Source organism: Netta rufina, assembly GCF_964035555.1.
Source record: "Netta rufina genome assembly, chromosome: 2".
NCBI lineage: Eukaryota > Metazoa > Chordata > Aves > Anseriformes > Anatidae > Netta > Netta rufina.
Window position 1 is genome coordinate 12,602,199 of NC_140124.1, and position 11,089 is coordinate 12,613,287.

At 40.1% G+C, this 11,089-nt stretch overlaps 1 protein-coding gene across 2 annotated transcripts in view; it reads right to left on the reverse strand.

Moving 5' to 3' along the window:
• PITRM1 (pitrilysin metallopeptidase 1) overlaps positions 1–10,750 on the reverse strand; it is a 29,277-nt gene extending 18,527 nt beyond the window's left edge. Inside the window, exons 1-10 of one of the 2 annotated variants that reach the window (XM_084281952.1) lie at positions 10,653–10,750; positions 10,374–10,476; positions 9,460–9,566; positions 5,792–5,943; positions 5,264–5,378; positions 5,057–5,153; positions 4,493–4,653; positions 3,034–3,160; positions 2,238–2,326; positions 1,519–1,647 (exon numbers count right to left, since the gene is read on the reverse strand). In XM_084281952.1, the coding sequence (XP_084138078.1) occupies positions 1,519–1,647; positions 2,238–2,326; positions 3,034–3,160; positions 4,493–4,653; positions 5,057–5,153; positions 5,264–5,378; positions 5,792–5,943; positions 9,460–9,566; positions 10,374–10,476; positions 10,653–10,699 (1,127 nt within the window). In that variant the 5' untranslated portion in view covers positions 10,700–10,750. Of the gene's footprint in view, positions 1–1,518; positions 1,648–2,237; positions 2,327–3,033; positions 3,161–4,492; positions 4,654–5,056; positions 5,154–5,263; positions 5,379–5,791; positions 5,944–9,446; positions 9,567–10,373; positions 10,477–10,652 lie in introns of those variants that run through there. The other variant, XM_084281953.1, reaches the window with a different exon arrangement.
• Between the last annotated feature and the right edge of the window lie 339 nt (positions 10,751–11,089).

Here is an 11,089-nt window from a genome sequence, read left to right on the forward strand (position 1 = left end):
GAAAGACAAACAGCTACAGAAAAAAAAGCTCTATTCTTTTCTGTTCATCTTCCAGTTCATCAGTAAGTACTTTCAGGTAATAAAGTCTCTTTTGTTAAGTGAAAATTGTAGCTGCCTGTAAAGCCAAACACATATATTCTACTTAAGCAAGTTAGTGAAACAGAACTTTTAAATTAGTACATTTAAAGCATTATTTGCAGAGCAAATGGTGAAGGTGAACTGTTCTGTGTTTGCTGCAATCATTTTCAATACTACCAAACAACAACAGCAACAAAATGTTGTAGCCCTGTCAGACATAGTTAACAATAAGAACTCCACTATAGAGAGACAAACTGATACTTGCAGAAATATGCAGAATGTAGCTGTTCAGACCAAGGACAACAAACAAAAAGCAAGAGGTGTTCAATGCTAAGCATTCACTATTCCACATCTAAAACCTACAGAAGGGTTCAATGACAGACTCAGATGTCAAATTAAGGATCTGTGGACTCAAAATTTGTCTTTATATTCATTCATCTGCAGAGTTATTAATGCATATTAGACAATTCACTCCATAAATCAACACCAAATTAGTATAGTTAGCCCAAAAAAGGCTTAACTGAGGAACTATAAAACAACTGAATCACTACTTCACTGGTTGAAAACAGATATAATGCCCTGTGGTATTAAGATGTATACATGGCATTGGAATTCATGACGCAGGTCTTGTAGCATTCCCAATAGAGACGATTTCAAGCCATGTAGAGTACCCCAAGGCATTACAAACATACTAGATTAGTATGTTTAAGTTTCCCACTCAAACATCTGAGACAGCAGAGATAAAGCATGATTTTTGTCATCCTCGATTTTAAAATTAGTCAGATGAATCACGCCCTGAAAGTGATTCTTTCTTTCTGCTGACACTGAAGTCCAACTATAATGACCAACCGAGCCTATTCTCTTAACCGAGGTTAAGAGAATCCACCCATCTAGTTTGCAGTGGAGAGCTAGCTCAGAAGACTGTTTGCAAAAGCTACAATTTGAACAAATCAACACTGGCAGACATATCCTTTCATATTCTGGCAATGGCAAATTAATATCACCTAATTGTACAAAAGCACATTTATGCCAAACCTACCTACTACTAAATCACAGGATTAAAGCAAAAGAGCAAATGTAACAGTACGCAGTAAGAGCAAGAACTAATTTTAACGGTTTTCTGAGTAATACTAAACGCACAAGATCAAAACACTCCAAGCAACTAGCACACTAAAAGCATAGTGTGCTCTTATCTATGCATTTTTCTTGCTGATAAACATTAAACAAAGCTGTACTACTGTTATCACTAACACAGCTTCCACTGAATTATTTTGACAAGCCAAAAATTACACTTGATAGTAGTTCATCAGGAAAAACCTTTAAGATTCATCTGGTGTGGCCTACGTTGCCTGCATGAGAGATGACTTTTCCCAACTTGATATTCATTTGTAACTCTTCTAATACTGCTTATAGGGATGAAATGCAACTTGTAACACTTACCCAACATCAGGAGAAAAATCTGTACCAACACCAGACTCGATTAAGGCTTTGTAAAAAGGAGAATTTGGTCCATCAACCAACAGCGAAGACAACAGGTTTAGTGTGAAAGTTTCAAAGGTGTCTGTAATGCTGAAGAAAAATTATTAGTTCTTAGAAAACATCAAGCTCGAAATACGTCACACCAAACACCGAGTTAATTTCAGAATAATTACTTCTACTAAAAAATACAGGTGAGGCAAGGGAAAAATAACTGCCTCCTATGAACACCACACCAAAATTTAGGAAACCAAGAGAGTTCCAGGTTTATGTTATGTGTTCAGAAACTTGAATTACTCATCATAACAAGCAGTAAAGCTCTGCAAGTTCAATTAGGCTATGAGGATGGATGAAGTTACAATTTGGGTCATACAAAAAAGCTTGCACATTGAAGGAAGTTCAAAGACAAGAAGCCAGTGTTCCCAAAGCCTAATCCACTGAATAGTTTTGTAATATAATGGCTGATTGTCCTTTTCTTTAGCAGGTAGAGCTGAGGATAAGACATGTTTTATGTGGTACTTAAATTTTCACTTACTAAAGGAGGATTTGTATTAACCCACAGTATTATTTAACTTGAAGGTGACATTTGCAACGAGGGATGGGGGCACAGTTATGTATACCTGCATCTTCCTGAAAGTTCTAAAAAAAGTTTTTGATTGAAAATTTTATTTTCATAGACTTACTCTGTTAACAAGTAGCTGACACTGACAGTCGTCTGCTTGGAAGGATCAGCAGCAAATGAGTCTAAGCCACATGTTACACGGTGTTCTCGCTGTAAAGTATAATAAGTACATATGATGCAGACTAAACTTGTATCAGACTTACAAATAAAAAAATGACTGTATCTTCATAGCATCTTATTTCCCAAGATTTAAAATAATTTCACAGATTCTCATAGATAAATACATAAACGTGGGATATTTACTCAGTATATCTTGAAAAACTAAGAGTGGTATTTTCACTTTTTACAAGTGCAGAAATAGAGAAGAGGATCAAGAAAATCCGGCCATAATTAACACTCTAAGCTTGATTTCAAAGAAAAGCTTAAGCTCCTGCACAAGCCAGGGAGGAAATGAATATAAATAAATAAATGAAGTGGAAAAGTTATTTTAACAGCAATGTTTGGAATCTTAGGTAAAATTTGCTGGATACATTTGCTGACAATATAAGTATCAATATATTTTTTTAATACCTAGCTCCAGATGCTTTAAATTGATAAATGCTTGTTCTCCAAATGCCAAGTACATTTGAATACTGAAAATAAACAACTGTATGCAGTTATTATTGAAATTGAAAAGTATACAATGATGTGGTGTGTTTTTTTTTGTTATATTATTTTTTTTTTTAAACACACAAACACACTTTTAAACAAACAAAATAACCCCAGCAGGTTGGGTTCAGTTATACTCAGTTTCTGCAACTCCAAGATTGGATGTGCACTTCTTTAAAAATTATTCTTTATTTGTTTTAAATACTCACAGGCTTTTCCCAGAGTTTCTGTTTTGGGATGTCAGTCTTAGATTCAATTCTTTCAAATTTTACCAACGCTTCCTCATGAATTTGTTTCAAATGTTGCTCCAGTGGAAAATTACCATAAGTGAAGAATCTGCATTTGAAATGGAAGTTTGATATTAAACATCAGATTTTACAGGAACTCTGTAGGAACAGCTTTTATGTGTATTTATTTATTCATGGTGGTTTTTTTTCTTCTGAATTTCATGTAACTTCCAGTGATTCAGTTACATCTAGAAGACAACATGCTTTGTAAGGTCTGTAGTTTTAAGACCCACCACATTTTGCCACATACATAAAACCCACAGATCTGCTGGTAAAATTTCACAACGCTTTTCAGTTTCTGTTTTATTCTTTGGAGTCCAAAAGACTAGAATTCAGTTAGTTGCAGCAAAATACAAAACTTGTAACAAAAAAATACTAGTAATTGAAACCAGAATCCCAACGCTCTAATGTTTCAGAAGACAAGATTCTTATGGTCCACACACAATGTATAAAATACTATGATATGTTTCTCAATTTATCCATAAAACAGGGCTGGGTTCTGCAGGTCACTGCTGAAGTACAGTGTCGTACCTACAAGACGCATTGCTAACTTCCATTGGATTAAATATGAGCATGGGGTATATCTCAGGCAAATTAATTAATTAATTACTTGATTAAAATCTAAACTCAGGTACAAATGAATACTTGAGATGACGAGAAAATAAAGGATGATAAATTCACAATCACGTCACAAGCTGATGTTCCATAAATGATCAGACTAAGAGATTAACCACAAAATTAGTACAGAAGAAAGAATACTATAGATTTCCCTCCACATCACCCTCATATTTCAAGTAAGTTGACTTTTAGCTTAATGACCTTTATCAGTACCAACAGAATTAGTGTCTAACTCAAATGGATATCTGTTATTTAGAGCCCAATACAGTAATGTGATTCAGGAGCAAATAAAGAGCCATGCATTTGTAATGTCATTTAACTTTTAATCTGGGTTGATTTGAAGGGGATTAGGAACCCCTAGACTCATCTGTGCTGCTTGTATGGTAATTTTCCACCATTACTTCCAAATACTTACCATTTTGTATTTTTGTATTTGTTCAATTTTCCCCCAACCCACAGAAGTTCATGGTAAATTATCTGTAAATAAAAACTTTCAAACAAATCCTCATAACCCAGCAGGCACAAGGAGTCTAGAAAACGCCCATCAGCCACGTATCTTCAGAAGTCCCTACTTCCAATTCACCTTTTACTTTTCTTCCTAAAGCAAATTCCTTGCTTTGAAGCTGTGATTCCTTGCTTTGAAGCTGGAGGGTACAGGTTATATTGCTGACAATGAGTACAGAAACACTGTTCCCTCACAGAGATATAAATACAGTGTTAAGTCACTATATAACCTAGTAAATTAGTCACAAATTTCAGATACCTGGAGTTGCTTGGATGATAATGTGTGGCATGGAACTGTTTGAGCTGCTCCCATGTAAGATCAGGAATACTTAACGGATCCCCACCAGATACTACACCATAAGTGTGATCAGGAAGGAGTTTATTTTGCAGGTGCTGTGCAAATATCCTCTCATTATCTGTCTTAAGAGGAAAACACCACATTTTAGTACAAGTCATCAAAACATTTTAAAAATAAAAGGTGCTCAATAAGACCTCAGTCCTAACTTACACAAGAACTCCCCACATAAGCATTTTGTTATGCAGTATTTTGATACCCATGTACTTTCATAAAACTAGCTATGTTATGTCAACTTAAAAGAAAAATTCTACAATAATACCCATTAACAAGGTTCTCTTCTATATGCAAACAAGCTTTCAATGGGCTACCTTCAAGAATAAACATGTAACAGTTTTGTCTTTACTAAGACTTAAGATTCATAAAGGAAGAACAGATATCTCTGGTGCAATAATGCTGTTGATAACCTGTAATTGAAGCTGTGTAGAAAATCTAAAGAAAAAAAAAAAAAAAACACACAAAACTTACAAATGCCCCTTTCATTTCATTAAAAACAACTCCTTTGAAGACTAGAGGTGTCTGAGGATCAGTTGGGTTCTCGTGTTCTAACCTCCAGCCTTCTTGCCTGAAAAACATTAATACAGGAAGTGTTGCTTGAGAGTTCAAGAGGTTTTTGCTTTTTTGGTCTTAAAATCTTTTTTAGATCTAAAGTTTGCATACATCTCCACAACTTACCAGAAATCTAGTTGTCGCAAACATGGGAAAAAAGCTGCATCCAAGTACACTGACAGGAGATTCTGGAAATCCTTGGGATTTTGTGTTGAGAATGGATAGAGTGTGTAATCACTAGCTGTGTACAAATAAAGGTAAAAGAACAGAACTTCAACAACTGAGATGCATTTTACTCTCATTCATATTTAATCACTCATCAGTATAAATAATGGGAAGAGAAGAAATTTACTAATTGACATATGAAGTAACTATTTGTAAAGAAAACTTTGTGCTGGCCAAACATACAAAAATTTAAATGTCTTACAGTATACTATAAAAATCCAGCTCTACTGGGCCTTTGTAACTGCCAAACAAACAAGATTTACTTTGTTGCCTTGCCTTGTTAGTTTCTTAATCCCTCACTCAAAATTTTGAGTCTCTCATTCACGCTTAATAATGGCTCTCCAAAGGGAAAATAAAGAGAACCAACAGAAAGTTCTGCTGCAGTAAAACCATATTAATTTTAAACAGTATTATTTACTTCAGGCTCACCTGTGAATGCATTCATGAAAGTGGACAACGATCTGTTTAACATTTTAAAGAATGGATCTCTGCAAGGATACTTTTGAGAACCACATAACACGGTGTGCTCAAGGATATGCGGGACCCCAGTGCTGTCCATTGGAGTGGTTCGGAACTGTATACTGTAAGACAGACAGCACAGAGATGAACACATTTATTTGCGATGAGAAGTGCCCCCACCTCCCATCTGCAGCTTAGATTTATGGAAATATTATCACTGTCTAGTAACTAACCTGATTTACAGTGGGATGCAGAGTTACTGAGCTTTTATGAAGGACTGAGTTGAGTGCTCAGCCATCGCTGCTAGAAGGGGTAACACTTCTGCACTTCTATTTCTGTAAGTAGTGCAAAATATTTCAGCACGTAACTAAACACTAGAGCCAGAAGTGGCTCAGCAGACAACCTGTGTAACTAAAGTAATTCATAAACCTACAACAGTAGCCAATATCAACAGTTAGATTTACATCCTACTGGGAAATACAGTCTTTCCCCCCTACTACTCAGTTTAGTAGCTGAAAAATAGTTTTTTTGTTTGTTGTTTTTTTTTTTTTCTCTCTCTCTTTTGTATTGGGTTTATGTGTCAAGGGTTTGGTAGCAGCAGAGCTGCAGCGGTGGCTTCTGTGAGAAGAGTCCAGCAGCTGCCCCATGTCAGATCAGAGCCAGCTCCAGCCAGCTCCAAAGGGACCTGCTGCTGGCCAGAGCCAAGCCATGGGTGATGTTGGTTGGGTCTCTGTGAGAGCAGATTGAAGGGAAAAAAGAATTACTGTGTTAACAGCAGCTGGGAGAGGGGAGTGAGAAGCAGCCCTGCAGCCACCAAGGTCAGTGCAGAAGGAGGGCAGGAGGTGCTCCAGGTACACAGCACAAGTTTCCCTATGGCCTGTGGAGAGGCCCCTAGTGGAGCAGGCTGTCCCCCTGCAGCCCATGGGTCCCACATGGAGCAGATCTCCACGCTGCAGCCCGTGGAGGAGCCCCTGGTGGAGCATGTGGATGTGGCCTGGAGGAGGCTGCGGCCCATGGAGAGCCCCTACAGGAGTAGGCCCCGGGCTGGGGCTGCAGCCCATGGAGAGGAGCCCATGCAGGAGCAGAGGGTCTGGGGGGAGCTGCTGCCCGTGGGTGACCTGTGCTGGAGCAGTTTGCTCCTGGGGGATGGACCCCATGGTACAGAGCCATGTGGGAGCAGTTCTTGAAGAGCTGCTGCTTGTGGGCAGCCCCTGCAGGCTCAGTTTGGGAAGGACGGCATCCCATGGGAGGGACCCTTCGTGGAGCAGGGACAGAGAGGGGCCATGAGGGAGAGACTGTGAAGGAGCACTGATCGCAGCCCCCATTTCCCATTCCCCTGCATGGCTCAGGGGGAGGACATAGAACAGGGTGGATGGGCGTAAAAAGGTGTTTTTACTTTGCTTTTAGTTTCTCACTGTTCTATTTTGCTAGTGATAGGCAGTAAGTTACATCCATTTCCCTATGCTAAGTCTGTTTTGCCTAAGACAGTAATTGGTGAGTGATCTCCCTGCCCTTATCTCAACCCTTGAGCTCTTTCCATTGTATTGTCTTTTCCTTTTTCTTTGAGGAGGGAGATTGAGAGAGTGGTTGTGGTAGAGTTGATGGGACAACTTGGTGGGACAACTGAAGCACACAATCAATGGCTATAAACTATTCAAAAGTGTCAGGCAGGAAAGGAGATGTATGAGGGTTGCCCTTTATGCAAAAAAAAAAAAAAAAAAAGAAAAAAAAAAAAAGAATTGAATGCATGGAGCTGCCTTTGAAAAACAGCAATGAAAAACAGGTTGTCAGCTTATGGGTGAAAAATCAGAGGCCAAACCAACAAAGGAAACCTCATGGCTGGTGTTTATTACAGGCCATCTGATCAAGGGGGGGATGCTGATGAAGCATTCTTACTTAAAGTACAGGAAGCATCCTGCTCTTAGGATCCTGCTGAGGGACTTCAATCAACATGGTATCTGGAAAAGCAGCACAGCAAGCTGTAAGCAGCTCAGGAAATTCTTGGAGCGCACTGAGGATAATTTCTTAATCCAGGTGACAGACAGCATGACCACAGGGCAGCATTATTTGACCCACTGCTTACCAACACAGGTGAACTGATTAGAGAAGTCAAGAAAGGTGACAGCCTGGGCTATAGTGATTACGTCTGGTGGAATTTACGATCTTGAGGGATATGGGCTAGTCCAGTAAACACAAGACCCTGAATTTTAGGAGAGCAAGTTTTCAATTGTTTAAGGAGTTAATGGATGGGACTACCTGGGAAAACTTCCTCAGGGATAAAAAGAGCAGAAAAAAACGGCAGCTCCTAAAGGCACTCTTTCTTGGAACGCAAGAGCTCTCAGTTTCCATGTGTTGGAAATCAGGAAGGGAAGGCAGGAGACCTGCATGGCTGAGGAAGGACCTCCTGATCAAACTGAAGATAGAAATGCATAGGCAGTGGAAGCAGGAACACATACCCTGGGAATAATATAGTGATGCTGGTCAGGAACGTAGGGGTGGAATAAAGAAAGCTAAAGTACAACTGGAGCTGAATTTGGCAAGGAACATGAAGAATACAAGCCCACTGATCAGAACAAGAATACTAAAGAAAATGCACCCCACTGATAAGACAGGAGAATTAGTGGCAACTGATATAGAGAAGGTTAAGGTACTCAATTTTTTTTGCCTGTTTTCAAGGGCAAGCACTCTTCCCACACCTCTCATGTTCCCGCACCTCAAGGCAGGAAATCGTAAGAGAAGATCAAGTTCAGAGGAACCTGAACATCCATGACTCCAAAGGATATGATGAGAGGCATCCCAGTGTCCTGAGGGAAACTGGCAGACCATTGTTAAGCCACTCTCCACCATATTTGAAAAGTCAGAGCAAACAGGCAGAGTCTATCACACTTCAAGAAAGGGGAATATCACACCCATTTTTAAAAAGAGAAATAAGGAAAAATATTACTCTTTAAAAATAGTAATAAGGAACTATCCAGGAGCTACCGACCAGTCAATCTCACCTCAGTGCTTGGTAAAACCATAAAAGAGATCCTCCCAGAAGTTACGTGGAATCAGACAGAAGAGAAGGTGATTAGAGACAGCCAACCAAGGTTGTCTCTAATTATGGCTTCACCAAGGACCAGCTATTCCCAACTAATCTGGTAGACTGACTGTACCAGAAGACATGGGAATCTTGTCTAATTGCTGCCTTCCAATACATACAATGAGGTTCTGATGGAGACAGGTTCTTTCCATAGGTACACACAAGAGAAGGCCACGTGATGACGTTCATAAATAAAAACAAAGACGGTTCCAACTTGGTATTGAAGAAAAAAAATAATCCACATATGGTATGTCAAACACTGATAAGAAGTTACCCACAAAGGTTTTAGAATCTCTGCTTTTGGAAGTTTTCAGGGCCTACCTGAATAAATTTCAGAAGAACTTCATTTGAGTTAAATGCTGACCCTGTTTTGAGCAGCATATTTAACAACAGCTCTCAAAACATTTGTTCCAACATGAATAATTCTAAGGAAGTTCCACAAAGTAAGTACTATCTTTGTTATTACAGAAAAATCCAGTTACAAAGTTGAATTACAGTTTATAAACCACAAGTTGATGCTGAGATGGAACGTGCTATACATACATTAATGTTTTACCTGAATAGATTATTGGAGTCCTCTCGAGCCACATGTAAATATTTGGCTCCTGTACTGTCATGACTAAGCTTGACTGCAGTCAGGAACAACTCAGGAACAGCTGTCACCTGTATTAGAAGAAAACATCTACATTACAGTGTGTCTGCCATAAGATCAAATAAATTAAGAATAATATAGCAATGATCAGTTTGTTGATCCTGTAGATAATGACACCATATACAGTATTACATAAGGTCTTTGTTTCTATGTTTTATGGAAAAAAAACACAACTGTATATAAATAAAAACAAATAAACTATACTAAAATCAGAGAACTATACCCTTCCAGTATAGATATTAAGACAAAAAAAATCTGATAGTGAATTAAAAGAGAAGGCATATCAAGTATCAGTGGCTAGGGCAGCAAAAGAAAAACCAAGGAATCAAGGAACTCAATTCTACTACTAATTCTGTTGCTACCAATAACTGTTTGCAGATTACCTTCATCCTCTGCTTCTGCTTTTTTTCTTTAAAAGTAAAAAGAAATTCCACATATTATTGCTATTGCAAGTTGTTAACAAGGCAATCAAAAGCAACTCTGGGAATAAAATTTAATGTCTTCTATGAAACAACACACGGTGAAGCGTCAATTATCTGCCCATACTTTTAGAAGACCACACAACATTTAACATTTGTGACAGACACACATACTCCTACAGCGCATCATTTACTCTATGACAACAAAGTCCCTACAGGATCATGTGTTAATGATATCCAGAGAACTTAGCTGCAGACGGATAAATATAAGAAACTAATGTATCAGTTTTTAAAGACTAACCAAAGCATCTATGTAAATATTTGCACTGTGTGCAGGCATTTGGCCTCGTTTTGACACTTCCACACCAAGAGAAAACGCAAAGAAAAGGCAATGCCTACCTGACGTACAGTGAAGCCATGGATTTGCTCTCCTACCCTGTACTGCAGCGCTCTTTCGTTGGCAGAAACGCTCTTCCACCTCCACGACTTCTGATTCAGAGACCTGAAACAACACTTCTCTTTAAAGCAAACACCGTCTGATGGCAGCAACCGCACCAGGGAGCGAGGCCTTTCCCCGTGCTGGGTGAGGGCAGCGGAGGGCAAGCCGCTGAAAACACGACCGCAGCCGGAGCCTCCCTGCCTCCCTCCCGCTCCCCCCAGCTCCTTCCCCACCCTCACCGGCCGCGGCTCAGCAGCCCCCCGGCCACCCGGTAGCGGCTCCACATGGCTCGGCAGGACGGGACCCGAGAGGAGAGCGGAGGACAGGCCGGGGACGGGGCTCGCAGCCGGAGCAGCGCAGGCGCCGCGGTCCCGCGGCCTGCATTGGCGGCGGGAGGCTCCGCCCGCAGCCCCGGCCCGCCCCGGGGAGCCCCGTGAGGCGACCCGGGGGTGCCTTGGAGGTGGTGGGACCGCGAGTGGAAGGTACTGGAGTGTGGTGGTGGTGGAACACTGCCCGAAAACGTTTGACTTTGGGGAGAGGCAGGAGAGACTTTGGGGGTGGGGGTTAAGGGGGGAGGATACGACAAGAAATAAAAAAAATAAAACCGACTCTGTGTAATGTCTCTGCGCGTTTGGGGAGTTCTCAGGAAAATCAAACGTTGTGTTGGCTGTAAAGG